This window comes from Scyliorhinus torazame, chromosome 5 (genome assembly GCF_047496885.1).
Source record: "Scyliorhinus torazame isolate Kashiwa2021f chromosome 5, sScyTor2.1, whole genome shotgun sequence".
Lineage (NCBI taxonomy): Eukaryota > Metazoa > Chordata > Chondrichthyes > Carcharhiniformes > Scyliorhinidae > Scyliorhinus > Scyliorhinus torazame.
The window spans coordinates 132,390,097-132,409,142 of record NC_092711.1 but is presented as its reverse complement, the minus strand read 5'-3'; the positions used below and the strand labels follow the sequence as shown (position 1 = coordinate 132,409,142).

At 50.5% G+C, this 19,046-nt stretch overlaps 1 protein-coding gene across 1 annotated transcript in view; it reads right to left on the bottom strand.

The window, feature by feature from the left end:
• The window catches only part of LOC140417921 (telomerase protein component 1-like), a 135,028-nt gene that overhangs the window by 7,442 nt on the left and 108,540 nt on the right, over nucleotides 1–19,046 (bottom strand). The window contains exon 9 of the mRNA XM_072501353.1: nucleotides 12,282–12,439. Within this exon, the coding sequence (XP_072357454.1) occupies nucleotides 12,282–12,439 (158 nt within the window). The remainder of the gene's footprint in view (nucleotides 1–12,281; nucleotides 12,440–19,046) is intronic.

The window sequence follows — 19,046 nt, the reverse complement described above, 5'->3', positions numbered from 1 at the left end:
GGTTCAATTCCCGTTTCAGCTGAGGTTATTCATGACGGCCCCACCTTCTCATCATCACACCTCAGGCGAGGGGCAGTGACCCTCAAGTTAAACCGCCACCAGTCAGCTCTCCCCCTCAAAAGGGGAAAGTAGCCCATGGGCTCTGGCGCCTTTAGTTACTTATCCTTCAGGACCCAGCTTGCAGGTTCCTGCCCGTCTCCAATCACTGTTCAACCTGCCAGCCTTTGAGACACTGCTCCCGTCCTGTTCACAGGCAAGTCTTTAACTCACTGTTTTGAGAGAAACTGCTAGTCTGTTCGCATCCTAATCTAAAACTGAATACTCAAAACCTAACTGCTTCAGCCCCTGGCTCTCCCTCCCTCCCTCCCTCCCTCCCCCCCCAGCCCCCTCCTCCATTAATTACATCATCTTATGAAGCTAAACACAATGTCTCTAATTATCTACTCCCCAGGGAACTTTATTTATATAAACAAAATTCCATTAATGTCTAAATACACCTGTCCCCAAAATGTCTGCTGCTTTTCAAACCAGGAATTTTACAAACATGACTGCAGCACGGTAGCATTGTGGATAGCACAATTGCTTCACAGCTGCAGAGTCCCAGGTTCGATTCCGGCTTGGGTCACTGTCTGTGCGGAGTCTGCACGTCCTCCCAGTGTCTGCGTGGGTTTCCTCCGGGTGCTCCGGTTTCCTCCCACAGTCCAAAGATGTGCAGGTCAGGTGGATTGGCATTGATAAATTGCCCTTCGTGTCCAAAATTGCCCTTAGTGTTGGGTGGGGTTACTGGGTTATATGGATAGGGTGGAGGTGTCGATCTTGGGTAGTGTGCTCTTTTCAGGGGGCAGCACGGTGGCACAGTGGTTAGCACAGCTGCCTCACGGCACCGAGTTCCCAGGTTCGATCCAGGCTCTGGGTCACTGTCCGTGTGGAGTTTGCACATTCTCGCCGTGTCTGCGTGGGTTTCGCCCCCACAACCCAAAGATGTGCAGGCTAGGTGGATTGGCTGCGCTAAATTGCCCCTTAATTGGAAAATAATTAATTGGGTACTCAATTTATTTATTTAAAAAATTTTTTTTTTTTTTTTTTTTTAAAGGGTAGGGTGCTCGTTCCAAGAGCCGGTGCAGACTCGATGGGCCGAATGGCCTCCTTCTGCACTGTAAATTCTATGATAAAATTCTAACCCGGGCGTTTAACCCTGACTGCACCAAATATATATAATTCCATATATCCTAAATTCCTACCTTCATCACAATGTTGATCGATATATCACAGATGTTCCAGCAGGGCACACAGAAAAAATCACGGCAATCGGGCAGAGTCAACAGGGTTTTGTGAAAGGGAAAAAATGTTTACCACTTCATTGGAGTTCTTTGGAGGAGTCCCAAGTACCGTGGGTAGAGGGGAACCGGTGGATGTATTGCACTTGATTTCCGGAAGGCATCTGATAAGGTGCCACATCAAAGGTTATTGCGGAAAGTAAACGTTCATGGTATAGGGGCTAACATATTGGCGTGGACTGAAGATTGGCGAGCTAACAAGAAACAAAGTTGGCATAAATGTGTCTTGTTCTGGTTGGCACAATGCGACAAGTGGATCAGTGCTGGGGCCTCAGCTTTTTACAATTTATATAAATGACTTGGATCATAGAATCATAGCATTTACAGTGCAAAAGGTGGTCCCATCGAGTCTTGGAAAGAGAACCCCAACAGCCCATGGACAGAGAACCCCACCCAGGCCCACACCTCCACCCTATCCCCGTAACCCAGTAACCCCACCTAACCTTTTTTTTTTTTTGGACACTTAAGGGCAATTTATCTCAGCCAATCCACCTAACCTGCACATCTTTGGACTGTGGGAGGAAACCGGAGCACCCGGAGGAAACCCACGCAGACACGGGGAGGATGTGCAAACTCCACTCAGACAGTCACCCAAGGCCGGAATTGAATCCGGGACCCTGGAGCTGTGAGGCAGCAGTGCTAGCCACTGTGCTACCGTGCTGCCCCGCTGTTCAAAGATTCAAATTTAAAAAGGGATAAAGGAACCGAAAATACCGTGTGGGCAGCATGGTGGTCAGCACAATTGCTTCACAGCTCCAGGGTCCCAGGTTCGATTCCGGCTTGGGTCACTGTCTGTGCGGAGTCTGCACATCCTCCCCGTGTGTGCGTGGGTTTCCTCCGGGTGCTCCGGTTTCCTCCCACAGTCCAAAGATGTGCTGTTAGGTGGATTGGCCGTGATAAATTGCCCTTAGTGTCCAAAATTGCCCTTAGTGTTGGGTGGGGTTACTGGGTTATGGGGATAAGGTGGAGGTGTGGTCTTGGGTAGGGTGCTCTTTCAAAGAGCCGGTGCAGACTCGATGGGCCGAATGGCCTCCTTCTGCACTGTAAATTCTATGATACGATTGCTGAATTTCCTGACGACACAAAGATAGGTAGGAAAGTAAATTGTGAAGAGGACATAAGGAGGCTACAAAGGGACATAGATGGGCGAATTGAGTGGGCAGAAATCTGCCAAGTGGAGGTAATATGGGCAAATTGTCCATTTTGGCAGGAAGAATAAAAAAGCTGATGATCTAAATGGTGAGAGATTGCAGAGCTCGGAGACTCAGGGGGATCTGGGTGTCCAAGAGCTTGAATCACAAAAGGCGAGGATACAGGTACAGCAAGTAATTAGGAAAGCTAATAGAATGTCATTGTTTATTGTGAGGGGAATTGAATACAAGAGTAGGGAGGTTCTGCTTCAATTATACAGGACATTGGTGAGACCACATCTGGAGCACTGTGTATAGTATCGCTCTCATTTAAGGAATGATGTAAATGTGTCAGCAGTTCAGAGAAGGTTTACTGGACTCATGCCAAGAATGGATGGGTGGGGTTGCCTTATGAGGAAAGGTTGGGACAGGCCGGGTTTGCATCCAGTCAGGAGTGCGACGACTTGACTTCCGGGTTCGGCGATGACCAGCTGAGTCGCACGTTTCGGCAGCTCCCGGTGAAACGGACTTTTGGGCTCTTGATAGGAGCCCCAACGGCAATTTTGACGGCTAAAAACACTGTGCGGTAAACCAGAAGGGAATCCCCCCTGGATACGGATGAAAAAAGAAGGAGAAAGTGGCCGGATTGCAGTGGATCCTTTAGAACAGCGGCAAGGAAGGCAAGCAAAAACCAAGATGGCGTCGGAAGGTGGCAGTTTAACATGGGGCCCTGAACAACAAGAGTTCTTGAAATGCTGTGTGGAAGAGCTCAAAAAGGAAATGAAGAAAGAGCTGTTGGCCCCGATACTACAGGCGATCGAAGGGCTAAAGGAGGAACAAAAGACCCAGGAGCGGGAGCTTCGGGTCGTGAAGGCAAAGGCAGCCGAGAATGAGGACGACATACAGGGCCTGGTGGTGAAGACGGAGACGCATGAGGCACATCAGAAACGATGTGTGGAAAGGTTGGAGGCACTGGAGAACAACGCAAGGAGGAACAACCTGAGGATTCTTGGTCTTCCTGAAGGTGCGGAGGGAGCGGACGTCGGGGCATATGTGAGCACGATGCTGCACTCGTTAATGGGAGCGGAGGCCCCGGCGGGTCCGTTGGAGGTGGAGGGAGCATACCGAGTGATGGCGCGAGGACCGAGAGCAGGAGAAATTCCCAGAGCCATAGTGGTGAGATTCCTCCGTTTTAAGGATAGAGAAATGGTCCTTAGATGGGCAAAGAAAACTCGGAGCAGTAAATGGGAGAATGCGGTGATCCGCGTTTATCAAGACTGGAGTGCGGAGGTGGCGAGAAGGAGGGCGAGTTTTAATCGGGCCAAGGCGGTGCTTCATAAAAAGATAAAATTTGGAATGCTGCAACCGGCAAGACTGTGGGTCACATATCGAGGGAGGCACCACTACTTTGAGACGGCGGATGAAGCATGGACTTTTATTGTGGAAGAAAAACTGGAATGAGCGGGTTATTAAAAAGAACGTTTGAACAAAGTGGTGGGGCGAATGTGGGGGGCGAAGAGGGGGGTTAAAAAGGGGGGAAAGAGGAGTTTTATGTACTAATCCTGCGATGTGGTAACTTTTCTCTCTTCCACAGGTGGTGATGGGGGGAGGAGGGGAGGTGGAGGAGATGGGGCGTTGGCCATTGGGGGCGGGGCCAAGGGAGAAGCGCGGACTTGGTTCCCGCGCAATGATAATCATGGCGGGAATAGAGAAGCAGGAAGGAGGGGGCGTCGCACGGTGCGAGCCGAGGTCACGGGGGGAAGCCGAGGTCGGCCAGAGTTTGCTGACTTCTGGGAGCAACATGGGGGGAGTAATTACGCTAGCGGGGGATCTAGCGGGGGGGGTGAGAGGGGGGAATTACTGGGTTGCTGCTGCTGGGGAGAGGGGGGAGCTGGTATGGGAGGGGATGGGCAGGGGTGCACCGCCTGGGGGAGATACAGCTGCGTGGGAACCGGGTGAGGAGCTGGAAAAAGGGGATGGCTAATCGACAAGGGGGGGGGGGGGTAGGAAGCCCCCCAACCCGGCTGATCACATGGAATGTGAGAGGGCTGAACGGGCCGATAAAGAGGGCACGGGTACTCGCACACCTTAAGAAACTTAAGGCAGATGTGGTTATGTTACAGGAAACGCACCTGAAACTGATAGACCAGGTTAGGTTACGCAAAGGATGGGTGGGGCAGGTGTTCCATTCGGGGCTAGATGCGAAAAACAGGGGGGTGGCTATATTAGTGGGGAAGCGGGTAATGTTCGAGGCAAAGACTATAGTGGCGGATAACGGGGGCAGATACGTGATGGTGAGTGGCAAACTACAGGGGAAGACGGTGGTTTTGGTAAACGCATATGCCCCGAACTGGGATGATGCCAATTTTATGAGGCGGATGCTAGGACGCATTCCGGACCTAGAGATGGGAAAGCTGATAATGGGGGGAGATTTTAATACGGTGTTGGAACCAGGGCTGGATAGGTCGAAGTCCAGGACTGGAAGGAGGCCAGCAGCAGCCAAGGTACTTAAAGATTTTATGGAGCAGATGGGAAGTGTAGACCCGTGGAGATTTAGCAGACCTAGGAGTAAGGAGTTCTCGTTTTTCTCCTATGTCCATAAAGTCTACTCGCGAATAGACTTTTTTGTGCTGGGAAGGGCGTTGATCCCGAAGGTGAGGGGAACGGAGTATACGGCTAAAGCCATTTCGGATCACGCTCCACACTGGGTAGACTTGGAGATAGGGGAGGAAACAGGAGGGCGCCCACCCTGGAGAATGGACATGGGACTAATGGCAGATGAGGGGGTGTGTCTAAGGGTGAGGGGGTGCATTGAAAAGTACTTGGAACTCAATGATAATGGGGAGATCCAGGTGGGAGGGGTCTGGGAGGCGCTGAAGGCGGTGGTTAGAGGGGAGCTGTTATCAATAAGGGCACATAAAGGGAAGCAGGAGTGTAAGGAACGGGAGCGGTTGCTGCAAGAACTTTTGAGGGTGGACAGACAATATGCGGAAGCACCGGAGGAGGGACTGTACAGGGAAAGGCAAAGGCTACATGTAGAATTTGACTTGCTGACTACGGGCACTGCAGAGGCACAATGCAGGAAGGCACAGGGTGTACAGTACGAATATGGGGAGAAGGCGAGCAGGTTGCTGGCACACCAATTGAGGAAAAGGGGAGCAGCGAGGGAAATAGGGGGAGTGAGGGATGAGGAAGGAGAGATGGAGCGGGGAGCGGAAAGAGTGAATGGAGTGTTCAAGACATTTTATAAAAAATTATATGAAGCTCAACCCCCGGATGGGAGGGAGAGAATGATGGGCTTCTTGGATCGGCTGGAATTTCCCAAGGTGGAAGAGCAGGAAAGGGTGGGACTGGGAGCACAGATCGAGGTAGATGAAGTGGTGAAAGGAATTAGGAGCATGCAGGCGGGAAAGGCCCCGGGACCGGATGGATTCCCAGTCGAATTCTATAGAAAATATGTGGACTTGCTCGCCCCGGTATTGACGAGGACCTTTAATGAGGCAAAGGAAAGGGGACAACTGCCCCCGACTATGTCTGAAGCAACGATATCGCTTCTCTTAAAGAAGGAAAAGGACCCGCTACAATGCGGGTCCTATAGACCTATTTCCCTCCTAAATGTAGATGCCAAGATCCTGGCCAAGGTAATGGAAATGAGAATAGAGGAATGTGTCCCGGGGATGGTCCACGAGGACCAAACTGGGTTTGTGAAGGGGAGACAGCTGAACACGAATATACGGAGGCTGTTAGGGGTAATGATGATGGCCCCACCAGAGGGGGAAACGGAGATAGTAGTGGCGATGGATGCCAAGAAAGCATTTGATAGAGTGGAGTGGGATTATTTGTGGGAGGTGTTGAGGAGATTTGGTTTTGGAGAGGGGTATGTTAGATGGGTGCAGCTGTTGTATAGGGCCCCGATGGCGAGCGTGGTCACGAATGGACGGGAATCTGCATATTTCCGGCTCCATAGAGGGACAAGGCAGGGATGCCCTCTGTCCCCATTATTGTTTGCACTGGCGATTGAGCCCCTGGCGATAGCGTTGAGGGGTTCCAAGAAGTGGAGGGGAGTACTTAGAGGAGGAGAAGAACACCGGGTATCTTTGTATGCGGACGATTTGCTACTATACGTGGCAGACCCGGCGGAGGGGATGCCAGAAATAATGCGGATACTTGGGGAGTTTGGGGATTTTTCAGGGTATAAATTGAACATGGGGAAAAGTGAGTTGTTTGTGGTGCATCCAGGGGAGCAGAGTAGAGAAATAGAGGACCTACCGTTGAGGAAGGTAACAAGGGACTTTCGTTACCTGGGGATCCAGATAGCCAAGAATTGGGGCACATTGCATAGGTTAAATTTAACACGGTTGGTGGAACAAATGGAGGAGGATTTCAAGAGATGGGATATGGTATCCCTGTCACTGGCAGGGAGGGTGCAGGCGGTTAAGATGGTGGTCCTCCCGAGATTCTCTTTGTGTTTCAGTGCCTCCCGGTGGTGATCACGAAGGCTTTTTTTAAAAGGATTGAAAAGAGCATCATGGGTTTTGTGTGGACCGGGAAGACCCCGAGAGTGAGGAAGGGATTCTTACAGCGTAGCAGGGATAGGGGGGGGGCTGGCACTACCGAGCCTAAGTGAGTATTATTGGGCCGCTAATATTTCAATGGTGAGTAAGTGGATGGGAGAGGAGGAGGGAGCGGCGTGGAAGAGATTAGAGAAGGCGTCCTGTAGGGGGACTAGCCTACAGGCTATGGTGACAGCCCCATTGCCGTTCTCACCGAGGAACTACACCACAAGCCCGGTGGTGGTGGCTACACTGAAGATTTGGGGACAGTGGAGACGGCATAGGGGAAAGACTGGAGCCTTGGGGGGGTCCCCGATAAGAAACAACCATAGGTTTGCCCCGGGGGGAATGGATGGGGGGTATGGAATGTGGCAAAGAGCAGGAATAACGCAACTGAAAGATCTGTTTGTGGATGGGAAGTTCGCAAGTCTGGGAGCGCTGACCGAGAAATATGGGTTGCCCCAAGGGAATGCATTCAGGTATATGCAACTGAGGGCTTTTGCGAGGCAACAGGTGAGGGAATTCCCGCAGCTCCCGACACAAGAGGTGCAGGACAGAGTGATCTCGGTGGGGGATGGTAAGGTGTCAGATATAGATATATATATATATATATATATATATATATATAGGGAAATGAGGGACGAAGGGGAGACTGGTAGATGAACTAAAAGGGAAATGGGAAGAAGAGCTGGGGGAGGAGATCGAGGGGGGGCTGTGGGCAGATGCCCTAAGCAGGGTAAACTCGTCGTCCTCGTGTGCCAGGCTAAGCCTGATTCAGTTTAAGGTATTACATAGGGCGCATATGACTGGAGCACGGCTCAGTAAATTTTTTGGGGTGGAGGATAGGTGTGCGAGGTGCTCGAGAAGCCCAGCGAATCATACCCATATGTTTTGGTCATGCCCGGCACTACAGGGGTTTTGGATGGGGGTGACAAAGGTGCTTTCAAAAGTAGTGGGGGTCCGGGTCGAACCAAGCTGGGGGTTGGCTATATTTGGGGTTGCACAAGAGCCGGGAGTGCAGGAGGCGAGAGAGGCCGATGTTTTGGCCTTTGCGTCCCTAGTAGCCCGGCGCAGGATATTGTTAATGTGGAAAGAAGCCAAGCCCCCGGGGGTGGAGACCTGGATAAATGACATGGCAGGGTTTATAAAGCTAGAGCGGATTAAGTTTGTTCTAAGGGGGTCGGCTCAAGGGTTCACCAGGCGGTGGCAACCGTTCGGCGAATACCTCGCAGAAAGATAGATGGAATGGAAAAAAGAAGGCAGCAGCAGCAGCCCAGGATCGGGGGGGGGGGGGGGGAAAGAGAGGAGGAACCAGAAGGACTCTCAGGGTTGTTAATATATACTGTATAGTATGTATAGGTCGTTGCTACAGATAATTATATATTGGACTGTTAAATTATATTTTTGGAGAGTGTTACTTGTGATAAGGCAGTTGCCAATTAGGGTTAGTTTTCATTTTTGTTATTTATTATTTATTCATTTTTTGTTTATAAAATAGGTCATTGTTATTTGTGTTGTTATAATATTGTGTAAAGGATGCACAATGTACTGTGTTGGTTGACCAAAAATTTTCAATAAAATTTTTTTTATTTTTTTTATTTTTTAAAAAGGAGTGCGACGACTTGATCAAAACCTTTTAATATCCTGAGGGGACCTGGAACTGGGTGGACGTAATCCAGAATTAGGGTATCACTGTTTAAAAATAAGGCATCACTCATTTATGACCGAGATGAGGAGAAATTTCTTCTCTCAAAGGATCATGAACATTGGAACTCTCTTCCTCAAAAGGCAGCAGAATCTTTGAATATTTTTAAGGCAGAGCTGAATAGATTTTTAAATAAAATTACGGGTACCCAATTTTTATTTCCCAAGGGGCAATTTAGCGTGGCCAATCCACCTACCCTGCACATTTTTGGGTTGTGGGGGTGAAACCCACGCAGACACAGGGAGAATGTGCAAACTCCACGCGGACAGTGACCCGGGGCCAGGATCGAACCTGGGACCTCGGTGCCGTGAGGCAGCAGGGCTAACCACTGTCCCTCCGTGCTGCCCTTGAATAGATTCTTGAACAAGGGGGTGAAAGATTAGTGGGTGGGTGGGGGGGGGGGGATGTGGAATTGAAGTTTCAACCAGATCATCCATGTGCCGGTGCAGCAGACTCAAAGGGCCGAATGGCCTCCTTCTGCACTGTAAATTCAATGATAATCTATGATTAATCTAGGACAAAGGTTCGGCACAACATCGTGGGCCGAAGGGCCTGTTCTGTGCTGTATTTTCTATGTTCTATGTTCTATGATCTTACTGATCGGCGGAGCAGAATCGAAGGGCCGAGTGGCCAACTCCTGCTCCTAATTCTTCTGTTTGTATACAAACAATCGTTTAGTAGCTCTGGCCTGGAGTATTACTGAAATGAGAGGCCTGTTTTTGAAGCCCTTTTTTTGTCTCGCATTCGTGAGGACAAGTGCGAGAAAGCCGAATTTCAAGCTCTCACAACGATTAACACCGCTGGAGAAAAGCACGCTGATAAGATTGGCAAGTCGGTTCGGTTTGGCCCCAGACGCTGCCGTGGAGTAAGCAACGGGGAACTGGCGACGGTTTGAAATTCAGCCTCCGTCGGTTTGCCAAGGAGCGCAAAGCAAAAAGGAAAAAGCTTCGGCAATGTGTCGCTCTTTCAGCCATCTGTTTTTGTTTTTTTATAAATTTAGTGTACCCAATTATTATTTTTTTTTTTCCAATTAAGGGGCAATTTAGCGTGGCCAATCCACCTACCCTGCACATCTTTGGGTTGTGGGAGCGAAACCCACGCAGCCACGGGGAGAATGTGCAAACTCCACACGGACGGCGACCCGGGGCCGGGATTCGAACCTGGGACCTCAGCGCCGCAGTCGCAGTGCTAACTACTGCGCCACGTGCCGCCCTTTTCAGCCATCTTTAAACACGCACATTTAGTAAAAATGCGGTCGCTAGTGTTTCTTACCAGATTTCTAACGCATCGGATTTCCAGCACAGAAACAGGCCATTCGGCCCATCTGGTCCATGCGGGTGTTTATGCCTCAGGCGAGCCTCCGCCAACCCCTACTGCAACCAACTACATCAATATAGCAACAACAACTTACATTTATGCAGCACCTTTAGCGTAACAAAACATCCCAAGGTGCTTCACGGGAGTATGACACCAAGCCCGGTGACCAGAAGGTTGCTCAAAGGGGAGAATTTTAAGGTGCACCGGAAAGGAAGTGAGAGAGGAGTGGGGGGAGGGGTTGGAAGAGGGGTTGGGGGTCAGAGAGATTTAGTGAGGGAATTCCAGAGCTCGGGGACCCCCACCAGCTAAAGGCACCAATGGTGGAGCGATCAAGATTGGGGGGGGGGGGGTGCGAAGAGGCTGAAGTCAATGGCATGGCCATCACTGAATCCCCCACCATCAACATCCTGGGGACACCATTGCGCAGGAACTGAACCGGACCAGCCAGAGAAATACTGTGGCTACCAGAGCAGGTCAGAGGCTGGGAATCCTGCGGAGGGTAACTCACCTCCTGACTCCCCGTCAGGAGTGTGATGGGATACTCTCCACTTGCCTGGGCGAGTGCGGCTCCGACAACACTCGAGAAGCTCGACGCCACCCAGGACAAAGCAGCCCCGCTTTGATCGGCACCCCATCCACAAACATTCACTCCCTCCACCACCGACGCAGTGACAGCAGCGTGTGTACCATCTACAAGATGCACCGCAGCGACTCACCAAGGTAAATCTCCTCTGCACCCTTTCCAATGCTTCCACATCCTTCCTATAATGCGGCGACCAGAATTGCACGCAATACTCCAAATGCGGCTGCACCAGAGTTTTGTATAGCTGCAACATGACCTCATGGCTCTGAAACTCAATCCCTCTACCAATAAAAGCTAACACACCGTACGCCTTCTTAACAACCCTCTCAACCTGGGTGGCAACTTTCAGGGATCTATATACATGGACACCGAGATCTCTCTGCTCATCCACACTGCCAAAAATCTTACCATTAGCCCAGTACTCTGTCTTCCTGTTATTCCTTCCAAAATGAATCACCTCACACTTTTCTGCATTAAACTCCATTTGCCACCTCTCAGCCCAGCGCTGCAGCTTATCTATGTCCCTCTGTAACTTGTAACATCCGTCCGCACTGTCCACACCTCCACCGACTTTAGTGTCATCTGCAAATTTACTCACCCATCCTTCTACACCCACCTCCAGGTCATTTATAAAAATGACAATCAGCAGTGGCCCCAAAACAGATCCTTGTGGTACACCACTAGTAACTGGACTCCAGTCTGAACATTTCCCATCAACCACCACCCTTTGTCCTCTTCCAGCTAGACAATTTCTGATCAAAACTGCTAAATCACCCTGAATCCCATGCCTCCATATTTTCTGCAGTAGCCTACCGTGGGGAACCTTATCAAACGCAAGTCTTACAGCTCTTGGGCCAAAGTGGACAGCAGCAAGGCGGATGCAGAATTGGCTGAGTGGCAGGAAACAAAGACTAAGGGTAACTGGGGCTGGAGGGAGGTTTGAAGAGGAGTTTCCCAGGACTCAGGTTATCTTTCCTGATATATATTAATGACCTAGACCTCAGAGTACAGGGGCGCAATTTCAAAATTTGCGGTTGATACAAAACTTGGCAGCACTGTGAACTGGTGGACGGTGTCGAACTTCGACAGGGCATAGGCAAGTCGATGGAACAGGCGGCAGATGAAGTTCAAGGCGGCACGGTGGCAGTGGTTAGCACTGCTGCCTCACAACACCAGGGACCCAGGTTCAATTCCGACCTCAGGTGACTGTCTGTGCGGAGTCTGCACGTTCTCCCTGTGTCTGCGTGGGTTTCCTCCGGGTGCTCCGGTTTCCCCTCACTTTCCAAAGATGCGCGGGTTGGGTGGATTGGCCATGACACATTGTCCCTCAGTGTCCAAAAGATGTGGTTGGGTGGGGTTACGGGGATAGGATGTAGAAGTGGGCCTAGGTAGGATGCGCTTTCAGAAGGTCGGTGCAGACTCGATGGGCCAAATGGCCTCCTTCTGCACAATAGGCATCCTAAGGCAGCAAATTTGGGAAGCGGTGAATTTTGGTACAGGGCACGGGAATGGCACTATATCACGGTGTTCACTTGGCGAGCCGGTGCGGACACGATGAGCCAATTGCCCCCCGTCTGCCCCGTAACAATTCTGAGCTCGGACGAATATGGAGAGGCAATACAAAATCCTGACACCTGAACCGGCGCGCGGACATACCAATCAGCTCCTCCCAGACTTTCACATTGTTGCCACGGAGGGAGAGCTGCCTGTCCCAGGTCTCCGGCAATTGGAACTTCATCCTCTTCCCAGCTCTCCGAGAATCCCACGGGCCGGGCAGGCGGCTGCGAGCGAACGACTGGAGATCAGACGGGTACCTGGAGACCCGGAAAACAGGGGGGGGGAAACAATTCAGTCGCAAGGAATGAGAACAGAGGATTTCAAAGGAAACACAGGAATTGAGCCGTTACCTGGGACGGCGAAGAGGGTGCTTTACTCTGTACACCCATACATGGAACTGTGATGCGGTTACCATCACAGAGACGTGGTTGGGGGAGGGGCAGGACTGGCAACTCAACATTCCGGGCTATGGGACCTTCAGGCGAGTCGGGAGGGTGTGAGAGAGGAGACAGTGTTGCATCATTAATTGAGGAGTCAGTTACTGCAGTGAGGGACTGTCGTGTGAGAGAACCTTTAAGAAATGGGTGTTTATAAATGGGTGTGTATATAAATATCTGCAGTGAGAGTACCTTTAAGAAATGGGCGTTTACTACTGCAGTGATGTCAGAGAGTGGGTGGAGCTGGGCTGTCTGTCAGCTTTTTACTTTCGTTTTAGGCTGTTTGCTGCAGGGTGTTTTATAGTTTCATTTTCAGAGCTGGATAGCTGCAGTCACAGCCAGAAGGTGTGTTAGAGTCTCGCTCTGTAATCTAAAGACTGAATCGATCCTGGTGATTTCAAACTAATAACAGTAGTGACTTTAACCTGATGTGCTTCTGGTACAAGGTGTTTTAAGTCTAATGGATGTTAAAAGGAAAGCTTAAAGGATTACTTAGTGTTGTATTCTTTGGGGGTTGTATTTGAATTGATGGTTGCTAAGATGTTCACTGTATGTTTTAAAAAGGTTAACTTGAGTTCATAGAATAAACATTGTTTTGCTTTAAAACATACTTTTCCATTTCTGCTGTACCACACCTGTAGAGTGGGCCGTGAGCTCCCCGTACCACAATCTAGTAAAAGTTGTGGGTCAGGGAACTCCATGATACACTTTGGGGTTCTCTTAACCATGGGCCATAACAGGACAATATCTTGGAAGGGTCTGCAAATGAGGCTTTGCGGGTAAAGCTTAGGAATAACAAGGGAGCAGTCACATTGCCGGGAGTGTATTATAGGCCCCCAAACAGTCAGTGCGCAATAGAGGAGCACATATGTAGACAATTCACTGAGGTGAAGTAATAATGAGTCATTACATGAGCGAATTCAACTTTCCCAACATTAATTGGGATAGTCATAGTGTAAAGCATGGTAGCACAGTGGTTAGCAGTCGTGCTTCATAGCACCAGGGTCCCGGGTTCAATTCCCGCTTGGGTCACCGTCTGTGCGGAGTCTGCACGTTCTCCCCGTGTCTGCGTGGGTTTCCTCCGGGTGCTCCGGTTTCCTCCCACAGTCCAAAGACGTGCTGTTGGGTGAATTGGACATTCTGAATTCTCCCTCTGTGACCCGAACAGGCTCCAGAATGTGGGGACTGGGGGATTTTCACAGTAACTTCATTGCGGTGTTAATGTCAGCCTACTTGTGACAATAAAGATTATTATTATTAAAGGGTTTAGAAGGGGGGGGGGGGTGGACTTCTTGAAATGTATTCAGGAAAGCTTTTTACATCAACATGCAGAAGGTCCCAACAAGGGAGGGCACAGTGCTGGGTCTAATTATGGGGAACGAACCGGACAAGGTTGAGAGGTGGCAGTGGGGGAGCATTTTAGTGATAGCGACCACAACACAGTGCGATTGGGAGTGGCAAGGTTTGATCAGGGGGAGGTCATGCCTAACAGATTTGATTGCATTTTTTGAGGTGACCAGGTGTGTCGATGAGGGTGGTGCAGTTGATGTGATTTATATGGATTTCCCGCACGGGAGACAGGTAAAGGCAAAAGCACATGGGATTCAGGGTAACGTGGCAAGTTGGATCCAAACCTGGCTGAGTGATAGGAGACAGAGGGTGGTGGTAGAAGGCGGTTTTTGTGAGTGAAGGCCAGAGTCCAGTGGCATACCACAGGGATCAGTGCTAAAGCGAAGGACAGCACAGGAACAGGCCCTTCAGCCCTCCAAGCCTGTGCCGACCATGCTGCCCGTCTGAACCAAAATCTTCTACACTTCCTGGGTCCGTATCCCTCTATTCCCATCCTAGGTACCTTCTTGTTCGTGATTATATATAAATGATATAGATGAGAATGTGGGGCCAATAATAAGTAAGTTTGCGGATGTCATGAAGATCGTCAGGGTGGTTAATAGTGAGGAAGAAGGTCTTAGGTTGCAGGAAGATATAGACGGGTTGGCCAGATGGGCCGATGAATGGCAGATGGAATTTAACCCGGAAAAGTGTGAGATGGTGCACTTTGGAAGGAGTACCAAGACAAGGGAGTATTCAATGTGACAGGACACTAGAAAGCTCAGAGGAACATTGGGGTGCTTGTCCAGATCCCCGAAGGCGGCAAGGGAGGTTGATAGGTAGTTAAGAAGCCATACGGCGGGCAGCACGGTGGCCTAGTGGTTTGCACAGCTGCCTCACGGCGCCGCAGTCGCAGGTTCGATCCCGGCTCTGGGTCACTGTCAGTGTGGAGTTTGCACATTCTCCCCGTGTCTGCGTGGGTTTCGCCCCAACCCAAAGATGTGCATGGTAGGTGGACTGGCCACGCTAAATTGCCCCTTAATTGGAAAACATAATTGGGTACTCTAATTTTTTTTATTTTTTTTTATAAAAGTGCCATACGGAATACTTGCCTTTATGAGTTGTGGCACGGATTATAACAGCAGGGAGGGTATGTTAATTGGAGCTGTACAAAACTTGGTTAGGCCCCAGCTGGAGTAGTGTGCGCAGTTCTGGTCACCACACTATAGGAAGGATGTGATTGCACAGGAGAGGCTGCAGAGGAGATTCACCAGGATGTTGCCTGGGCTGGAGCGTTTCAGTGATGAAGAGGGGATATGCTCGGGTTACTTTCTTTGGAGAAGGGAAGGCCCCGATTGAGGTGTACAAGATTATGAGGGACATGGACAGGGTGGATAGGAAGCAGCTGTTCCCCATAGTTGAAGAGTTACTAACGAGGGGGCATCATTTTAAGGTGAGGGGCAGCAGGTTTGGAGGGGATTTGAGGAAAGGTTTTTTCACCGTGGGTGATGGGAGTCTGGAATGCACAGCCTGGGAGGGATGTGGAGGCGGGAAACCTCACAATCTTTAAATAATACTTGGATGAGCACTTGCAAATGTCAGAACATTCAACACTATGGGCCAAGTGCCAAAAAGTGGGAATACTGTGTATTTAGAGTACTTGCGTCTGGGCAGTCTCAGTGGGCCGAAGGGCCTCTTTTGTCCTGTACGACTGTGCTCTCTGACCCCGTGCTGTACCTGTCCTGGGAGTGTTTGATGGGGACAGTGTAGAAGGAGCTTTACTCTGTATCTAACCCCGTGCTGTCCCTGTCCTGGGAGTGTTTGATGGGGACAGTGCAGAGGCAGCTTTACTCTGTAACTAACCCCGTGCTGTACCTGTCCTGGGAGTGTTTGATGGGGACAGTGTAGAGGGAGTTTTACTCTGTATCTAACCCCGTGCTGTACCTGTCCTGGGAGTGTTTGATGGGGACAGTGTAGTGGGAATACATGTCCTTGAAAGACATTGGAAAACCAGATGGGCTTTTATAACAATTGTTTGTTTCGTGGCATAACGAGTGACTGGCTTTCAATTAATTATTCCAATTTCCACCAGTTGCCGTGGTTGGATTTGAACCAGTGTCTGCAGGGCATTTGTCCAGTGATATTACCAGAGCTGCACCATATATCCCCACTTGACTCTCAGAATGTTCCAGGTTGAGGACAGAGAAACCGCCTTCAAAGACACGCCAAAGGTTCTGCTTGAAGCTTTGACCTTGTGGTATTATCAGGTATTATAGTACCCAAGAGGCCGAAGACCATTGGTTAAACCTAAGAGTTTACCATTGGCTGTTGGTATGTAACTCCGCCTTGGTAGGCGGGGTATAAGAACCGTTGCCGACCCAGCAGCCCTCACTTTCTGTACCGAAGCTGCTGGGGAACAGTTCTAGTCGATTGAAGCCTTCAGTTATGTTACAACCTCGTCTTTGAGTTTAATTGCTCGTGCATCAGGCCTCAGTGACCGTGACAAGGTAGTTGCCAATCATTCGAAATGGCAGGTTGCCTACTGGGCTCCAGTGCACTTCGAGACCCAACTCCTCAGCCTAGTGGCGCAGAGAAGATACAAACAAGGAAGGTTCACTCGGTTGATCCCGGGGAGGGAGGGATTTTCTTACGAGGAGAGGTTGAGTAGGTTGGGGCCTGTCCTCATTGGAGTTTAGAAGAATGAGAGGCGACCTTATTGAGACAGAGAGGATTCTCAGGGGGCTCGACAGGGTCGATGCTGAGAGGATGTTTCCTCTTGTGGGAGAGTCTAGGACCAGAGGGCAGAATCTCAGAGTGAGGGGGTCGCCCCATTTCAGACAGAGATGAGGAGGAATTTCCCCTCTCGGAGGGTGGTGAATGTGTGGAATTCTTTCCCGCAGAGAGCTGTAGAGGCTGGGCCGTTAAGTATGTTCAAGGCCGAGACAGACAGATGTTTAATCGGTGAGGGAATCGAGGGTTTATGGGGAGAAGGCGGGAAAGCGGAATTGAGGATTATCACATCGGATCAGTCACGATCTCAATGAATGGGCGGAGCAGGCTCAATGGGCCGAATGGCCCCTTCTGCTCCTACAGCTTATGGTCTGAAGAAAGATCGGCCCATTTGGCCCCTCGGGCCTCTCATGGCTGATCTCATTGTATCCTCGAAGCTTCACTCTCAATAACCTTTCACCACCCCCCCCCCTTGCTGATCAAGAATCTCTCCACCTGTGTCTTAGAAATATTCAAAGATTTGCCTCCATCGCCTTTTGAGGAAGAGAGTTCCAGACACTCACTGCCCTCAGAGAAAAACATTCTCCTCATCCCAGGGGCTGGTTTAGCACACTGGGCTAAATCGCTGGCTTTGAAAGCAGACCAATGCAGGCCAGCAGCACGGTTCAATTCCTGTAACAGCCTCCCCGAACAGGTGCCGGAATGTGGTGACTAGGAGCTTTTCACAGGAACTTAATTTGAAACCTACTTGTGACAATAAGCGATTTTCAATTCATTTTTCATTCAAATGGACGACCCTTTATTTTTATTTTTTTAATAAATTTAGAGTGCCCAATTAATTTTTTTCAATTGAGGGGCAATTTATCGTGGCCAATTCACCTACCCTGCACATCTTTGGGTTGTGGGGGCGAAGCCCACGCAAACACGGGAGAATGTGCAAACTCCACACGGACAGTGACCCAGAGCCGGGTTCGAACCCGGGACCTCAGCTCCATGAGGCAGCAGGGCTAACCACTGCTCCACCGTGCTGCCTTGACCCTTTATTTTCAAACAGTGAACCTCCCCCAGTTCTGGATTCTCCCACATGAGCAATCATCTTCTCCACACCCACACCTCTCTCCACACCCACACCCACACCCTCTCCTCTCTCCACACCCACCCTGTCCAAGACCCCCTCAGGATTTTAAAGATTTTGATTAAGTCATCTCTTAATCTTGGACTTCCGGTTGCGGTGATGCCGAGCTAGCCGCACGTTTCGGCGGCTCCAGCTCAGACGGACCTTCGGGCTCTTTTAAGAGCCCCAACGGGGAATCTTTCGACGACGCGACCCGGTGTGGGGTGTGTGGGAAGGGAGTCCCCCCCCCCGAACGAAGGAGGAAAAAACCGGCGGCGGCGGCTGCAGCGCGAGGAATCGTCGACCAAAAGGTCAGAAAGAGAGAAGCACAAGATGGCGGCGGAGAAAGCGCAGGCGACATGGGGGCCTGAGCAGGATGAAATCGTGAGACGGTGCGTGGAGCTGCTGAAGAGGGAGGTGCTGACCCCGATGCTACAGGCAATTGAGGGGCTCAAGGAGACATTAAAGACCCAGGAGACTGAGCTCCGCGTGGTGGAGCAGAAGGTGACAGATATTGAGGACGAGATCCTGGGCCTGGCGGTTAAGACACAGACGCACGAGGCACTTCATAAAAAGTGTACTGAAAGGATCGAGGCCCTAGAAAACGGAGCGCGAAGGAAGAACCTTCGGATACTAGGTCTCCCTGAGGGTGTGGAAGGAGTGGACTGTGGAGCGTACGCAAGTAAGATGCTGAGCTCACTGATGGGTGCTGAGGCCCCTGCGGGCCCCATGGAGGTGGAGTGGGCAAATCGGATTCCGGCGAGAAGACCAAAAGCGGGAGAACCACAGAGGGCGATAATCGTGCGATTTCACCGCCTTAAGGCCAGAGAAGAGGTCCTGAGATGGGCTAAAAAGGTGCGGAGTAGCAGATGGGAGAATGCTGTGGTACGGATATACCAGGATTGGAGTGCGGAGGTGGCGAGAAGAAGGGCAAGCTTCAACCGAGCCAAAGAGGTGTTGCATAAAAGGAAGGTGAAGTTTGGGATGCTGCAGCCGGCAAGACTATGGGTCACGTATCAGGAGAGACACTATTATTTCGAGACGGCGGAGGAAGCATGGTCCTTCATCAAAGAAGAGAAATTGGACCGGAACTGAGGGACTGATGCTGCAGGAAATGTTATTGTTATTGTTTTTGTTAATGTTACGGTGGAAGATAATCGAGAAGTAAACAGGGAAGTGGGGAGACATTGGGGAAATGTGGGCGCCGGTGAGGGGGGAAAAGACGGGACATAGTCGGAGAATGGGGAAGGAGAG